The sequence below is a fragment of the Oryctolagus cuniculus genome, chromosome 10, assembly GCF_051225735.1.
Source record: "Oryctolagus cuniculus isolate XC-2025 breed Fujian yellow rabbit chromosome 10, ASM5122573v1, whole genome shotgun sequence".
NCBI lineage: Eukaryota > Metazoa > Chordata > Mammalia > Lagomorpha > Leporidae > Oryctolagus > Oryctolagus cuniculus.
Genome location: NC_142876.1, coordinates 78766313 through 78784591, shown reverse-complemented (window position 1 = coordinate 78784591; position 18279 = coordinate 78766313). Strand labels below are relative to the sequence as shown.

At 48.1% G+C, this 18279-nt stretch overlaps 1 protein-coding gene across 1 annotated transcript; it reads right to left on the bottom strand.

Moving 5' to 3' along the window:
- Positions 1–907: 907 nt before the first annotated feature.
- PROK2 (prokineticin 2) lies at positions 908–15108 on the bottom strand. Its single transcript, XM_008260967.5, has 3 exons — positions 14887–15108; positions 11091–11216; positions 908–1535 (listed from the first exon to the last, which is right to left on the bottom strand). The coding sequence occupies exons 1-3, from the start codon at positions 14965–14967 to the stop codon at positions 1431–1433; spliced, it is 312 nt and encodes a 103-aa protein (XP_008259189.2). The 5' UTR covers positions 14968–15108; the 3' UTR covers positions 908–1430.
- Positions 15109–18279: the final 3171 nt, after the last annotated feature.

Below are 18279 nucleotides of genomic sequence, written 5' to 3'. Positions count from 1 at the left end.
CTAAACTGGCAATACTTGGTGGGTTTTTGCAAGGCCTGCCTCTGTCGGCATCACTGCACAGGTAGCACCCAGCACCCCGCCTTTCTGCCCGGGATGTACACTCCCTCTCTTCGCGCTCCATCCACGCGAGGAAACCCCAAAAGACCGTTCCTGGCTACAATTAGCTCTGCCTGTCATAATTGCCCTTCATGCTCCAAAACTTCACCGATTTGCACATTGTTTATTTTTTGTAGGTGGGACCTTAAAAGGCATGCAAACAGAACTCTTCTGCATGTCCAGTGAGAATGCACCTCCCCTCAGGGCCGTCTGACCAACGCTGGGGTTTTCACTTGGTTTTTCCAAGGTGTTCTGTTTAGAAATGCGCTTGTAATAAAAACTGACGAGACGCGTGACAAAAATAAGGATTATAATATTAAAATAAATCAAATGATATACAGTACTGTCATAATTCTGATACAGAATTTTAACACAGCAGTTATTGATACAGGTACAAATGGCGGGATGTCAGGCAATCCATTACAATAGACCTTTGGGTTAGAAATAAAGTGTACAACACAACTTAATACCAATGTAAAAAAAAATCGGGAACTAGTGTCATGCCAGATTAAAATCAATACTTCCTCTTCAAGTGACATTTTTTTAGAACATTTTTAGCTAGGAGATCAAAGAAATAATAAACTTAAGGAAAAAAATGTAATAGGCATTGAAAAAGAAGTCATCTATTTAAAAAAACCCTCACCTAGAAATCTGGACTAAGTTAATTTGGTTTCCCATTCCTACTGTCCTCACACCAAACAGCAGAGCTGAAGGCCATGTGGACAGACAGGTGAAGGAATGTTCCAGAGACACTCCCAAGGCCCACCACATAAGACGACTCTGGCCAGCCCCAGCTGACCACGCATGCGTCACTGCTCAGGGACCAGACAAAAAGCTCGCTTCTCTCAGCGATGCTGCCAGTGAGACAGGGCTACATTTCACAGGGCCAGAGGGGTGGGAAGGGAGACGGAGAGGGACAGTAAGGGCTCACAACCCTCTGAGGAGGGTTCAGGAGACCCAGAGGGGGCGTTCAGTGCTCTGGGGCAGGGGTGAGGTGGAAGGGCCACGAAAGAACCCTGCTGCAACAAAACATCACATTCTTCCTCGTCTCCTGTTGGTGGAAATGGGCACGCTACCAGCATCGAAAGCAGCCCGATTAAGCCAAAATACAAACCACTTGCATAATGCCTTGTACTTTCTGTTTCTATCCAGAATTAAAATTCCCTTCCAATGGAAAAAAATATCAGAAATCCAAGACGAAGGAAGATGTGGCTTGGACAGAGGAGGAAGCACGAGCATCTCTTTCTGGCACAGTATCTGTTTTGGCACGATCACAAGAAACACTTTACACATACCATGTGGCTGTTCACATTCAAAGTTTCTACTCTAAATGATTACTTTCGGGCTAAGCAAATGTATCGGTTGAACGAAGTCCGTAAACAGGCCAAGCCCGGCAGACATGGGCAAGTGTGGTGCATCCGCCGCCCAAAAAATGGTACCTGAAAGACAAGAAGAAGACAGACGCTGAGTCAGGGCAGGAAACGTTTCCAAAACCAAGCAGACCTTTCTCGAGATCCGTCTGTGAAGAGTGATGGCTGGTGCTCCCTGTTGTCCCTTCCCATTGCTACTCACTTTCTGGGTTGATACTGTAATCGCACCCATTCTACAGATGGGAGTCTGAGCAAACAGAGCAAGTCACACATGGAGAACCTGAAGCTTGGCTGAACCAGTGGGACCACACTCCTTTGCCGCCTTTTTCTTCTTCTTGGATTTCTTTTTTGGGGGTGCCTTGTTACTGAAGCACCTCAGGAAGAGCCCAGGATCATGGCCACATCCACAGCTATTCAATGAGCACATGTAAATTCTGACTTGAGAAATACTTGCATGTTGAGGTGGATTCGTTCTGAGAGGAGGAGCGTGGTGGGGGCAAGAGACATGGAGTCACCACACAGACCCAGGGAGTCAGGTGAAAGCAGGCCTCAGGAGAGCAGCCTGCAGACTCATTTATTTCAGTTGCTACAGCAGCTTATATAGCCAAGGCAGCCAATCCGGTGAAGGGGTGGTCTATGCCCTAACCAATCACACCCTGTTGCCAGGCAGTTTCCAAAACCATCCAACCACAACCTGTTGTCAGTCAGGCTCTGTTGTCATGTGGTTTCTGAAACCATCCAATCACAGCCTGTTGCCTGGTAGTTTCTGTTGCCAGCGGCCATCTTGGCATGGCCTTCTCATTCTACCACACTTGCATAAATTCACACATGTGCGCACAGATGCCAGCAGTCAAAATGCTGGGGAAAAGCTTGAAGAGCCACAGAGGAAAAACAGGGAAGGAGGCAAACTCAACTTATACAAATGAGACAGGGGCCAGTGCGGTGGCATAGTAGGTCAGGCATCTGCCTGAGGCGCTGTCATCCCATATGGGAGCTGGTTGAATCCTGGCTGCTCCAGTTCCATCCAGCTCAGTTGCTGTGGCCTGGGAAAGCAGTACAAGATGGCCCAAGTGCTTGAGCCCCTGCACCTACGTGGGAAACCTGGAAGAAGCTCCTGGCTTCGGACTGGCCCAGCTCTGGCCGTTGCAACCATTTGGGGAATGAACCAACAGATAGAAGACCTCTCTTCGTCTGCCTCTCAAGTGAATAACTAAATCTTTTATAAGAAAATTAGATGAACCTGATCCCGCTGGCCTGGGGGTACCCAGCAGCGCAAGGCCAGCTTCCCTCTGAGCCACTCTAAGATCGTAGCACGTGTGCCCAGGAAGCTGGGGTGAGGGGCATCAGCCAGTGACAGCGTGGTGATTCTCTGCACCAGTGGCAAGTAAAGCACATGCAAAACAAACATGAGTCTCTCACCACCTGGAACAGTGCCTTCTTGAGAAGCTGCCTGTCCTAGACGTTCCCTGGAGACAGCTGCACCTAGGCCTGGGGCCACACTACAGCCAGGTGGTCGGGATGGCTCTGAGTCAGGGCACTGTGAGAGAGGCAAGCTGGTACAGACTCGTGCCTAGGAGACCCTTCTACATGTGTTCTTCCTGCCTCCCAGCTCTGATGCCTCGCTGTGTACCACTCCAGTGTGTTCCCTACCCTGGTCTGCCAAGAGAGGCCTCCCCACACCAGGGTTCTGGGGTGTGACGCCCCGATGCCTTCCACACTGGTGTCTCCAGGCAGTAAGGCAGGCCCTATGCAGACAGCGGAAGAACCATTCTGGCCTTACTTTTGGGGTGAACCTGACAGCACAGGTGCGGCTCTATGATGGCCTCACAACGTAAAGGCTGTGTTTGGGCCTTTTGGCGGTACTGTGTTCATAGTCTTCTTACCTCCTTTTGCTTTTTCTCCACTTCCTCTCTCTTCTCTCCTGCCTGCCATTTCTAAGATGGCTCTGGAAGGGCCAGGGAGATGATGGAGATCAATACAGGCAAAGGGAACAAAGAGAGGCAGTGGCAGGGCAGGGTATGTGTGTGGTGAACGGGCAGAGCGGGACATACCCAAGCCAGCCCAGTTTCCTCTGTCCTTCCCATACATCACTGGGGGTCATTGCTTTCGAGGTTCCAACAACGGTCTACACAGTGGCTCGGTGGCCGCTGGCCAAATGTAGACTTGTGTTCAGAATGGTTCTGTCGCTGTGCGAGTCCCAGGGTGCCGTGCTGGCTGCCTCATTCATAGCCAACAAGATTCCACCAGAGGAGGTGGGTGCAGCCGGATCAGCTTAGATAATTACAAGCAGACAGGATGTGAAGCGATCATCAATGACCTTTATAATCCATTCTGACCTTGGGACTTGGAGAGTTCCTTGTTCCCCAAGCCTAAACATTTGTTTGCATGGGTCAGTGGGTTTCAGCAATGGGTGACTCTGTCCCCAGGGGACACAGGGCACTCTCCAGAGACATTTCTGTTTGCCATAACTGGGGGAGAGGGTTGTTATTAGCATCTTGTGGGTAGAGGCCAGGGATGTTGCTAGACATACAACCAAGAATGATCTGGCCCAAACTGCTGAGGCTGAGAAAACTGACTACAGGCACCAACATCCAAGGAACACGAGCCCAGAGGGACAGAAGAAGGCTGATAATGAGCATCGTCTCAAACTGTCATAAACGGATTCCTCTCATCCACCTGTTTGGCAGATACTCACCAAGTGCCACCGATGTATCAGCCCCTGTTCTAGGTTCCAAGCACACGGCAATGAGCCAGATGGGAAAGGCCCCTCCCCAGCACAGAGCTTACATTTTAATGATAAAAGAACAAACAGGCTGTAAGCCCTATGAAAGCCACAGGAAAGAAAGACACCCCCTGGGTCAGGTCTCAGAAGACATCGTCTATAGCCCAGAGTCAGATTTCTGCTGTGTCGTGAGACCTGCTCAGTGGCTTCCTTCTGAAGTAAAGGGAGGTGACCGACTGGAGCCACCCAGCCAGAAAGGGAAAGTGCTCGGAGTCAGATAGTCAGATGTAGCTCCGTCTTCCCCCAGAGGTGGGAGGAAGGGGAACCAGGTCCAGTTGATGAGCTTGTAGCCCCTGGCCTGCTACAGAGAAGCCATCAAGGAAATACCTGTCAATATCTCCTCTACCCTCTCCCACCCCCTGCATGGACCAGGAATCCCCTTCCCTCATGGTCAGTGGGTGGCCGTCCCAGACCCCACCCAGGCCTGGCACTGAGCAGACCCAATGTGATTCACGCCACCAAACTCAAGAGGTGGATTTTTTTTTTGTTTGTTTGGACAGGCAGAGTTAGACAGTGAGAGAGAGCCAGAGAGAAAGGTCTTCCTTCCATTGGTTCACCCCTCAAATGGCTGCATGGCCGGCGCGCTGTGCCAATCTGAAGCCAGGAGCCAGGTGCTTCCTCCTGGTCCATCCTCCGCTGCCCTCCTGGGCCACAGCAGAGCTGGACTGGAAGAGGGGCAACCGGGACAGAACTGACACCCCCACCAGGACTAGAACCCGGGGTGCCGGCGCCACAGGCGGAGGATTAGTCTAGTGAGTGGCTGCGCCGGCCAAAAAGATGGATTTGTTACAAAGCCCCTCATTTGCATGGATCCTTGGAGGGCCTAGGAGGGGTCCTGGTGGCATGTTCACAAGATCGTAAGTTTTTGCAAAACTTTCACAAAAAAATTGCTTGTATTCTTTTTCGTATCAAGGGCACCAAGACTATCTTAGCATCATCTGGGTCTCCTGGGACTGGCTTTTAAGATTTCATTTATTTGAGGGGCCAGTGCTGTGGTGTAAGTGGGTAAAGCCACTGCCTGCAGTGCGGGCATTCCATATGGGCACCAGGTCGAATCTCAGCTACTCCACTTCCAATCCAGCTCTCTGCTATGGCCTGGGAAAGCAGTAGAAGATGGTCCAAGTCCTTGGGCCCCCTGTACCTGCATGGGAGACCAGGAAGAAGCTCCTGGCTCCTGGCTTTGGATTAGCACAGCTCTGGCTGCTGCAGCCAACTGGGAAGTGAACTAACGGAGGGATGACCTTTCTCTTTCTCTGCCTCTGCCTCTCTGTAATTCTGTATTTCTTTATTTATTTGAAAGGCAGAACAACAGAAAGGGAGGGAAAGACAGAAGAAGAGAGAGAAACCTTCCATCCACTGCTTTGTTCCCCAAATGGCCTCAATGGTTGGGGCTGGGCCAAGCTGAAGTCAGGAGCCTGGAACTCCTTCCAGGTCTCCCACATGGGTGGCAGGAGCCCAAGTCTTGGGTGCATCTTCTGCTGCCTTCCCAGGGGTGTTAGCAGGCAGCTGGATCAGAAGTGAAGCAGCTGGGACTTGAACCAGCGCTCCAACAGGGGATGCAGGCTTTGCAAGCAGTGGCTTAACCCGATGCATCATAACACCTGCCCCACCGGGACTGACCTTAACATAAGGACAGAGGGCACCGAGCGTCCCTCTGCACCCATGGATGCCCCTTTCTCATTCAAACTTCCCTTTTTAAGATCCAGTGTGTGTTACTCCCTCCCTTCCCACGGCCTCTCTTAACTCCACCAGCTGGGGGCAGTCTGTCTCCTTGCCACACATCTTTGAGCGCCTGGTGACAAAGGCCAGCTTCCCAAGTTACACAGGCCCAGCATGCTGGCCAATTTCTTGCCTGACCATCACACTCATTTCAAGGTCAACACACATCACGTGACGAAGCTCACGGGTCTGTCATAGTCACAACTGGGAGAAAAACCTTTACAGAAGACTGATATTCAAACCATTCAGTCCAAATTCGATTTTTTTACTTTAGCATTGACTAAACACCCTGTCCAAAGTTTCTAATGGCCTGGAATTCCAACCAGCAAAGTCTAGAAGTTACCACGGCAGAACACCAAGCACTTCTGAGAAAGCACGGTTCTTCCTCATTTGCAGTGGTTTTCAAAAAGAAAATAGCACTCATCAAAGACAAGGTGAGGCGGGATCTTTGGCATGGTGCAACTGTGTGGTCCCTTGACTGTTTCAATGTCAGTATCCTGCCTGTGATACTGGATTATAGTTCTATAAAAAATTCCCGTTGGGAGAAACTGGGTAAGGTGTACAGGTTGCCAAGGCTGGGAAAATCCGTATTAGACTAAAACATACTTATGTCTCTCTGCTGATCTGAACCTGTAACCACAGCTATGATACTACCTTGGGAGGTCACTATCATCAGTGGCTCCTGACATCTCAGATGGGAAAGATGGGGAAATTAGCATCTTACCCTCTTCTACCCAACTTGCACTGAATTTTTGAGTTACATTACTTCTTTTATTATTTTTTAAAGATTTATTGAAAGGCAAAGATACAGACAGAGAAAGTGATCTTTCATCTGCTGGTTCACTCCCCAGAAGGCTGCAACAGCCAGGCTAGGCCAGGCTGAAACCAGGATCCTGGAACTCCATCCAGGTCTCCCATGTGGCAGGAGCCCAAATACTTGGTCCATCTTCTGCTGCTTTCCCAGATGCATTTTTTTTTTTTTTTTTTTTTTTTTAAGTAGGAAGCTGGATTGGAAGTAAAGTAGCTGGAACTTGAACTGGGATCATATTGGGTGCTGGTGTCAACGGTGGCAGATTAATCTACTGTGCCAAAATTATTTCTATTTTAATTAATACGCAACAAATTTAAAAAACTAATTTTCAAAAATTTTACTAATTTTACATTCTGAAATTATACTTAAACAATGTTTTATCATAGGTTGGTTCTGAAATGTAAACAAGTTAGTATTTTTTAAAATCTTTTTTTTAAACAAACGAGACTCATGTTTTTATTTGAAACTTTTTCCTTTGCAAAAGGAAAACCTATTAGTCAATTTTTAAAATGAAGTTGAAAGGAAGAGAAAAGAGAAGAGAAGATGCCAGCACTGTGGTGTAGCGTACGTTAAGCCACTACCTGTGGCTTCAATGGCATCCATATTGGAATGCTGGCTACTCTGCTTCCAATCCAGCTCCCTGCACCTGCAGGAAGTGGGTGATGGTACAAGCGCCTGGGCCCCTGCCATCCACATATAAGGTCTGGATGGAATTCCTGGCTCCTGGATTCATGCTTTGGCTATCTGAGGGGTAAAGCAGCAGAGAGAAGATCTCGCTCTCTCACTCTCTTGCCTTTCTGCCTGTTGTTCTGCCTTTCAAATAAATAAATAAATACATCTTCATATTAAAGACAAGAGAAAATGAATGCCACACATGTTTACATAAAAATGGAGCAAAATTAAAAAACAAGATTGGCAGAAAAGCAACTGTTTAAATTCATAAAATTCACAAAATAATCAACAAATTAACAAAACAATGAATAATCATTTAATTAAGAACAAGACTAAAGTATTAACTTTTCATTAATATTAAAGTGTTAATCTCATAATTATACACTTCCAAAATAAACATTAATCAAAATTGAACTGACAATCTATATAGACTTTGAAAAGTGTATTATTATTATTAATACAATTATCAAATTTTTTAAACAGGAAGAATTTCCTGTAGGCATGACTCAGTAAATCATTCTTAACTGTTAAAAGTTAAGAACCTGGGGGCTGGTGCTGTGGCGTGGTTGGTTAAGCCACCATCTGCAGTGCTGGCGTCCCATATGGGCGCCAGTTTAAGACCCGGCTGCTCCACTTCCAATCCATCTCTCTACTGTGTCCTGGGAAAGCAGCAGAAGATGGCCCAAGTCCTTGGGTCCCTGCACCCACGTGGGAGACCCGAAGGAAGTTCCTGACTCCTGGCTTTGGATCAGCGCAGTTCCAGACATCTTGGCCAGTTGGGGAGTGAGTGAACCAGCGTGAGTGAACCTCTCTTTGCCTCTCCTCTCTGTGTAACTCTGACTTTCAAATAAATAAATAAATGTTTAAAAAAAGTGATCACCTATTAAAATTATTATTTGCTTTAAAATGTGCTAAGAATGTAAGACAGTCTCCAGAGGTGAATTATCAAGTATAAAAACTGCGCAATCATAAAATGACAGCCCACCTGTGACTGTAAACAGAAGAGTGAGCTACATTCCGTTCTCATCCACCCACCAGATACTCTTCACTTTACCCACATGAGAGACTTGGGTGGCCAATGACTCAGCCAAACAAAAACAGAAGACACTGTCCATTTAGTGTCTACATTGATGCCATCTCCTAACGAAACATGAGGCTTCAGCATCGAATGAAATGTTGTACAAAATGTTCATGAGGATCTACTGATGAAAAACTTTTCAGTTGTTTTGAAGGCATAGTTGAGAGATGGTCTGCAAGAAACTAGATTTTTTTTTCCCAGAATAGGTAAATTTCATCCAGAACAAGCAACAACTCTGGTGTCTACTCTTGAACATGTATTTTCAAGACAGAAAAATAACCAACATGAGAAGTCGTGAAACTGAGTTCTAGAAATACATTTCACAATTGGGCATCGGACTAGGAAGCTTAATGCAAAACCTTAGTTTTAGTACTTCCATTATTTTGTCAATTTTCCTATGAAAACCGTAGCCTGATAAAGATTTCCTTATTAAGTCCATGACAAAAACAAATACTGATATTTATATGCTCATAGAGATAAGATAAGTCCGATTAAGTTTACTTTCGCAACTGACAGTTGCACTAAACCTGAACTTGAAGTCGCCTGGGAACTGGGGAAACCACAGATTGTGGTTTTCTTTTCATCATCTCAGCTTCGGAAAAACTCATCAAAAACGATCAGACGGTGCCCACTCCCACTCTAGGCTGCCATCGCTCACCCCAGCGAACATCCTGCCTCTGCTACCCAGACACACCAGCTTTGGTCCCACTGACCACCTCGACTATTTTCCTGTGGATAGAGACTTTGCTCTGAAGACCACACAGGTGATGGGTGTCAGAAGAGAGAAGCTCCACGTTCGCCCTCTCCACCTGCAGCCTGTGTGACCTCAGCTGGTTACCCAACTGTGGGACGCTACACAGGCTTGTTGTCCTGAGAAGCAGGAAAACCACGTGTGGCTTAGTACAGGGGATTGGCGAGAGGGGAGCATTTAACAAGGAGCCACTGCTATCAAAATAAAAACAGGTCTACAGAATGTGTCCCTTTTCACGTGCTGTTTAGCAAACGGTCTCTGGCCTCTGGGATTCTAGCATCTCAAGTGCATAAAGGCGTGCTGGCACTGTAAGACCCACAGCATTTTTAAAGGAGAAGGCCAAGTGCAAGCTTTTCTGAGACAATGACTTACATGCACAAAAGACGACCCACATCCAATAACAGTGAGGAATGAAACAGGGGCCCCTGCCAAAGGTGGCTTCCCCTCCCTGCAGGTAGCTGGGCATTGAGACAGGACATGAATGGTTTAGCGGCCCTTCTGTCTCAAGGTAGCAAAGAGTCGATGGTGCATACCATGTTCACAAAGGATGGTCTGGTCTTGTGTGGCCAGACCGTGGGGAGGGATGGTTGAAACGGGAAGCACTTCACAAGGTGGTCACAGGAAAACCAGAGGCAAACTTGGCCTCCAGACAAGGTCCAGATGACAGGAACCTGCAGCCCGGCTCACGGAGCTGACCCTCGGCCAGCGGCCCTGCGTGCCTCTCACTTACATTCACTCCACAAAGTTCAAAATCATCAATGTCCTCAGGGATCGTGGACTCCAGGAAAAGTGATTGGCTCTGTTACTGTTTTCAGCCCCAAATCACATGTGACGAAATAAGCTACAAGACGGAATTCTGTTGGCCTTGAAAATATTCCACCTGTTACAAAGAGGGAGTCCACGGCGTGCGGAGAGAACATCACGGAGAGACCGAGTTCTGCCTCTGACTGGCTGTGTGGCCTTGGAGTCGTCTCAGTGCCTCTGCACTGCAGTGAGGAGGTGGGGCCAGGGGGAGGCACCGCAGCCCAGCCTCTCCGGGCATCGGTGGAGACTGTGGAGTGCTCAGAAGTCTGCAGTCTGAAGGGCTCTTTTGGCTCACAGTGGCCAGCCAGCCACCCCTTCCTGCCGTGATGGGAACCTGCCTGACCCCTGAGGACAGGCAAGCCTGCAACCCCTGGGGACACGACCTCCAGGGCCCCAGCCAACCCTGCTGCCCCACTGCCAGTCATGCCTCTGTCAATAACCTTTCCAAAGTATTGTTTGGGTCCTTGCGATATTGAGCTGCCAGATAATAAAGTTAAGCTGGAAAACAGAGGATCATTCATGTCTGAAAGTGTGAACAATGTATCCTTGTAACTACCTAGTCAAAACCAGAACCTTTAAGATTATAGGAGCAATTATATGAAAACACACACACACACACACACACACACACACACACACCCCAATACTTATTTACTTCTGCCTTACTGGCAGGTCTAATACTAAAAATCTTTTCAAGAATCATCACCCTCTGACTTCTGCAAAGATGCCTAGTCTATTATACTCTATATACTATGTACTCTAGTATAATCTGTACTTTTGTCCTGAATGATTTTTAAAGCAAGGTCATGTGTTAGAAATTATTTTGGTAAAATGTTTCTGAGGCAGTGACAAGCAATGATGACTATCAAGGATGGCAGAGGACACGATTATGGTTTTCCATTGTTATCTTCTCTTACTTCCAACTCCAAGCCCATGGCACCAGCCTTGGGAGTTAAGTTGCTGCAATATCAGAGAGCCCCCTTGAACGCGCATGTGTATATGCTTACTTTACGAGTCAGCGGATGGCAGCTGTCTCCCACTTTGCCCATAGGTGTGCAGATCCTTATGCTCTTAACCCAGATGCTAACAGCACAGCACATGCCTCCACCACACTGGGGGTCCTTATCGCAGGCCTGAAATGTAATAAAAAGACAGCTGTGGCGAGAAAGACTCCGGCTAAGGAAATCTAAAATTAGCAGTGAAAATGCTCTTACAATATCCAAACACTATGGTTTTAATAATCACACATACATTGTTTTAAGTCCTGTAATCTTCACTTGTTCACACATTTGTACAATAAAAGCTGATCAGAACAGACTTCTAGTTTCTCAAAAACGGACTTAATAATAGCATCCCAACTATGAACATCTTAAATACATGAGATTTTTTTTTAAAGCTGTCTTTTTCTAGTGCCTTTTTTTTTTAAATGGCTGAGTTGGCTTTGAACTTGAAGAGTGAGTCTCTATTATACACTAAGCATGATCATTAGAAACCATGTAAGTTGAATCCCAAGATTTTTATGACTATTAACTGCATACATTGGGCCCAATCTTAGAGACTTAAATGGCCTCTAAATCTGAATGCTCCAGACCCATGAAGGCACTGCTGTGAACTGTAGAAGCACTCGCTTTCTCTTTCCAATATTTGCATTTCAGTTCACGAGACTCGATGTTTCTCACACCACTGACTTGATTTTCATCAATTCCTCTTTGAAAAAAGAAGAAAATAGAAATCTCACAGCTCGAGAATGGACAGACCAAGACTTCTGCCTCCTGTGACTCTTCTTCCAGGTGAATACTTTGCAAAAATGATTGGCTAAGGCTCTATGTCTGTGTCCATTACAACTATGTTAGGAGATGCATCAGATTAAGAAATGCAGATGACAGCTGCGATGATCTATAGTAGTTACACAAGCACCTGCTCCCCAAGTAAAAATTACAAATACATATCAAATAATCAGCTATGGGAGAATTTCCACATTCTACTGAGTAGAAATAAATAATGGAGTCCAAATTTATTTGCATGAAAATGGATCTAAAGAACTATTGTTCTTTCCTATGGACGTTTTGTTTGCACTGTGTTCAATAATCTGTTTGTGAAAAGGTAAAAACAACCCGTACTATATATCTAAGAGACTAAAATGTCTATAATTCAGGTACAAATTTAAATGTGCTCTTATTGAAGACAATTAAAACGGTAATTCAAAGTTATCCACTTCAGAGACAGGCATATCTCAAAACCTACATAAATGGGCACATTCTTAGCATGATTTTTCATTAAAAGTGACCAAGTAATTATCCTGTTTTGGAGTTTATTTACCAACCTCAGTTTTTTTTTCAGTCTATTTTTAAAGCAAACGTATACATGGATAAAAACTATAATTTTCGGCCGGCGCCACAGCTCACTAGGCTAATCCTCTGTCTGTGGCGCCGGTACCCCAGGTTCTAGTCCCGGTTGGAGCACAGGATTCTGTCCCGGTTGCCCCTCTTCCAGTCCAGCTCTCTGCTGTGGCCCGGGAGTGCAGTGGAGGATGGCCCAAGTACTTGGGCCCTGCAGCCGCATGGGAGACCAGGAGGAAGCACCTGGCTCCTGGCTTCGGATCGGCGTAGTGCACCAGCCGCAGCGCACCAACCGTAGTGGCCATTTGTGGGGTGAATCAACGGAAAAAAAGGAAGACCTTTCTGTCTCTCTCTCACTGTCTAACTCTGCCTGTCAAAAAATAAAATAAAATAAAATAAAATAAAAACAACTATAATTTTTACCTTTGGTGTTTGGATTTTATAGTACAATATCTGAACATTTCCATTTTTCCAACTTTTATCTGTATGCCAGAAATTGTGAACCATGTGACCAGTGCATTCCAAAAAGGGGGGGGGTCCAGCCAACGATCTTTTCCAATATGGTTTTAACAAATTTCAAAATACCTACATATATTACCAAAAAAGTCTCAGCCACTATTTTATTTCAACAGATGCTCAATACCCAAATTCTGAAGCCTCACTGGCTCTTTTTGTAAGACAACCAAAAAGCTAGCCAAAATCTCTTACAATTCAATCAATCAGCGGGAGGTTTAACATCCTATATACCACGGATCTACATAAGTCACTGAGGTTTTCATTTGGATCCAGATGGTTTTTGTCAGGGAAACATAACTACATTTTATTGTCATATTGCTTTAGCGAACAAGACTTTTTTTTTTTTTTTGGTCACATTGAGTTACAGCAACAACAAAACAGCACACTTAACTACATAATAAGCACTGTCTAAACAGCTCTAAAAGTCAAACATGCTAAAAAAAAATCTCATTTTTGTAACAAAAAGCTCCAGCTCTTGGAAAATTTACAAAGAACTGCACAGGTTTATGTATTTTTAATTAGATAACTGTTTCCTAATGCCCTTCAACCTTAACCCACTGTAGCTCTATTGAAATAGCTCCATCCTGGTCCTTTGAATGGAACAAAAAGATACTTTTATTGCAAAGGAATCTTAGGCTCCAAGGATTAGGAGAAATTTAAAATGAGCCAGCAGGGGAAGAGAGGAAAAAACTCAATCATGTTTCAATTCTCATGTATTAGAAAGACCCATAACAACTTTAAAAAACAAAAAACCATATGGACTATCTACTGACAAAGCTACCCACAAGTGTGTGTGTGTGTGCATATATATATGCTTTTTTAAAAAAAATCCCTATTCTAGTAAATACTATTAAGCTTTTAACTACGTATTAGACAAGGGCTTTCAAAAGGCTATCAACCAATTAACTGAGAGACAACAGTTTGATTTTCTCAAGATAATGCACACTTTCTTTATAGTTAAAGGTTATTTCATTATCTACACATCACAGCTTCAAACACTGATATATTCCTTAAATCCTATAATGTGCATTTGTACCTTTTAAGTAATTTAATAAAGGTATAAAATACCTGCACTAAAACAGCAAGAAAAAAAAGAAAAGAGTAAGGCATTTGAACCAGGAAACGGCAGCGGTTTCGCACGATGGATGTACACGGACTAGACTTGCTCCGCTGTAAATTCATTCTTCTGACCCACACAAAGAAAACTCGTGGGAGCCGGAGAGCGCGGACCTGCTTCCTCCTCGCCAGGAGGAGGAAGCCGCCTGCTCCTGGCGCGCGCCGCAGCCGCACGGCGGCCCACTCCGTCGTTACGCGGCGGCAGTGAGGTGCTTCATCAGGAATCAGAAATGGAAAACTTTCACACACGGGAACCGCCAGGCGCCGGCGAAGGCGAGCGAAGAACGCCCTGGGGCTCAGGAGGACGCTCCCATGCCTGCTTCCCAAAGCGCGCACAGGGCCCTGGCCCAAGGGGTCTCCAAGGGCGCACCAGGGAGCAAAGGCCCTGGGTGCAGATTAACACCCCGGGGACTTGAAGTGCTCCCCCTTGCTCCTCCTTGGCATTTCCGGAATGGGTCGTCACGAATGCTAGGTTCCGAAAAGTCCTTGAGGGGCCTGAAAGAAACTTCTTCCAGGTTCACAGGAAAAAAAAAAAAAAAGAAAAAAAAAGAAAAGAAAAGAAAAAAAAAAAACGGCCTCGACCGAAGGAGCCAGGCTAGGGGGGCAGAGGAGGGGAGAGCACGGGACAAGGCGATGGGTGGCACTACAATCACTTTTTCTTCCAGGGCGCACGCAGCGCCCCGGGCCGTCTGCGGCCGCAAGTGCGCCGAAGGGCGGCTGAGGCAGGTGTCCCCGCGCCCCTCGCCTCCCTTCCAAGGGCTCATCCCGGGTCCCCCCACTGGACGCATCCCCGGCGCGCGTCGCCCGCAGACAGGTGTGCCAGGCCGCTTACCCCGGTGATCACCGCGGCGTCCCCGGCGGGGGGCGTGAGCAGCAGCAGCAGCAGGAGCGGGACGCAGCGCGGGCTCCTCATGGTGCCCTGGGGACCGGGCGGCGGTGGAGGGCGGTTGCGGGCGCGGGCGCGGGCCCCGGGCCGTGCTCGGTGGAGCGCGGAGCAGCGGGGCGGACAGTCGGGCGAGCGCGGCGGCTCCCGCGCGGTCGCGGCCGTTATAAAGGCGAGCCCCGCCGTGACTCACGCCCGGCAGCACGCGCAGGGGGCACTGCGCCGCGCCCCCGCGCCCCACGCGCACACGCGCCCTCGGCGGCCGCCGGCGCCCGGACGAGCACGTGTCGCGCCCCCGCCCCCGGGCGCCGCTCAGGCACTGCCCCCCGCGGGGCGCCCCGCTCCCCGCTGCCTTTCGCACGCGCCTGCGTGGCTTTTGTGGTCGCCTTCGCTGTCCTGGTTTCTCAAGCCCCACGTGCCCGGCGCCGAAAACTGGCGGGTCATTTGCTCCACAGATGTGTGGGGAGCGCCTGCTCCGTGCCGGGCGTGGTGAGCCGGTGGGGGCCGGGGCGCGGGGGCCGCAGTAGTCCCCCTAGTTTGTTCCTTTGCTCAGGAAGCCTACCCCGAATCTCCGGGGCACTGCCGCGGTGCGTGTGTCCCCAGGGCCGAGTAACAGAGAGGGCAGACCTCAAACCAGTAAAACGGGGGAGAACAAAGGGAGGGCACTCTGAACCCTAATCCTATGGTCCCCACGACGTGCAGGGAGTCGCCCTTCCAGCTGCGGGAGTCGTATTCACGACCCTGTCTTGCACTGCAACGTCTGTTCCTGGCCCTAGAGACGGGCCTCCCTCCCCAGCCTCAAGAGGGGCGGCTCGGGATGACGCCCAAGGTTAATGAGAGCACCTGGCCTCGGGTGCCCCCCGCCCGAGGTCCCTTAAACCTGGGAGTAGTAGGCAGCGTTCCCGTCCTCGACTCCGCAGGCCAGGAGTATCGCCCTTCGGCGATGCTACAGCTCCACTCCACTCCTGTCAAACAAGGGCTCTAGGCCGCCCCGGCAAAGGACAGGCGACGACTTTGTCCTCCCTCTGGGATCCCAGCCCAGCTCCGGGAACCTCGGTCTGTTTTCCGGAACCCAGCGAGACCGAGGTGTGACCGCGCCAAATTCGCGTGAGCGAAGGTTTCGGGAAGCTCGACTTGCCCAGCCTCGGCCCCAGAACACCACAAACTGTACAGAAGCAGATGCGCCTTCCAGGGTCTTTAACGAGCGCCGTAAGGAGAGTCGGGGCAGAGTTCCTTCCAGAGCGTGGGGCTCGCCCAGGCCAAAGCAGTTAGAAGAAATGTGGAAGCAGGAGAGCAGGCAATTATCCCGATGTTAACCAGCTGAATGTGCAGCAGCCCAAATCTTTGAGTTTTGAAATCTTTCCTTTTTTTTTTTCCTTAAACACGTGTTTTCAGGTTTGAGAGACGTCCTAAAAGAGAAAGCACAAAAGGAATCAAACTCTTTTTTAACTTTGAAGAAACTGTTAAAATGGGATTCGCAGGAGAATAAGTGGAAACAGTAGCAAGTGACAGACGCATGGAAAGTCTCCTTTCCCAGTTGCCATGCCAACGCCAGCATGGGCGTGCTGCCGGTAAATGTAAAATCCAGTCCACGCGGATTTGAACATTCCTACAACTTTTTTTTTTTTTTAAATAGTCTATTTCATATTTGCTGGTCTTGAATGCCAGCTTGGGTATTCCTAGCGTCTCCAAGCATGGAAAACAGGATATGTCTCCGTAGGAAAAAAAAAAATTAGGTTTCAGAAGTGGCTGGCTTCTTACAGGGCTCTTTGGAAAACAAGTCGCCTAAGGTTGTTTTGAAACAAGGTTGGAAATACTTAAAAATAGGGTGGCTTTGGTTTCATGCTGTTTCTTTTGGACTTTCAATGTTTTAAAGGAAAAGTGAAGGTTCTCGGCAGGGCGTTTGTGTGTCGGTGGCCAAGTTAGGAAATTGAGTGACTTCAATCCTTATAAAAGGAAAGATGAGAGAATGAGTTTGGATTAGTCCAGAGAAATCAGCTAGGCGGGGAGGCCGAGCTACCCGCAAGGAAACAGAAATGGAAGAGTCATCTACTCGATTCTGATCTATTACAGCAACTGGTTGACCACATTGCAAGATCCAGGCAGCCCAAGGATGAGGGGAGCTGAACCCAAATCCTGTCACCAGGTAGCCTCATACCCTGGGAGACCCTCAAGGCTCACCTGGATTGAAGGTGAAATGCAGATGGGTCCTTAGAACCCCACGTTAGTGAGTCAGATGGGCATGGAGTGGAAATCCTGTGTGATCACTGGGGAAGTCACTTCGCCTTTCCGTTCCTGTTTCTTCTGTGAAATGGCGATAACATACCAAGGTGAGCAGAGAGAATTCAGACCTGCAAAGCACTGAGCCCAGTGCCTGGAACAGACTGGAGCCTTGTTAGGGTGACCTGTGTACTGAACCTCATCATTTGCTCTCCCTTCACCAATTCCAACCAACACCGATATCGGTCTTTTCTGTCTTGCCCACCCGAGTAGCTTATCTCCTTCTTCTGTTTAGGATGCTTGTGTCTGTCTTCCCTGCACAGCCCTCTTGGCACACAGCACAATGATCAGCATATTGCAGGTACTCAGTCCAGAACTAATGACCAGCAGCAGTGTTTACTGTGGAGGACACACCAGAAGCAGGTTGCAAGCCTCCATATACAGTGTAGACACACTTAATTTATATGGATCAATTACATGCAGCTGGCAAACAGAGGGATGGACTTTACCCGGTGCAGGGGGATCCCGCCTGCCGTAGCACTCAGAGGACGTGTGACTGAGATGAGGTGAGCTGCGAGACACAAGCCTGCCTTGTGGAAGTCACTCTGGATCCCATGTTGATGCAGGCTCCACTTCAACTTGAGCTTCATGACGGCCAGTGCTGGGTGGGAAGGTGCCCTTGGATGGAACTAGAGTCTTTGCACAAGTGGTCAATTCAAGAGGAGGTTGTACTGGATGAGGGTGGGGCCTAAATACAATGACTGGTGTCTTCATAAGAGAGGGGAGGGGGGATCAGATACGAAGACACCTGGGGGGACACACGCAGAGAACATGTGAGCCTGGAGGCAGGGATTGAATGGATTCACCTGTCAGTCGTGGAACACAAGGATTGCTGGCAACCATCAGAACCTGGAAGAGGCAGGAAAGGATTCTTCCTGACGGTCTTCACACCTGCATTTTGGACCTGTTCTCCCCAGAACCATGAGAGAAGAAACTCCTGCTGTTTTGGGGCTGGCGCTGTGGCACAGTGGGTTAAAGCCCTGGCCTGAAGTGCCAGCATCCCATATGGGGGCCGGTTCTGGTCCCAGCTGCTCCTCTTCTGATCCAGCTCTCTGCTGTGGC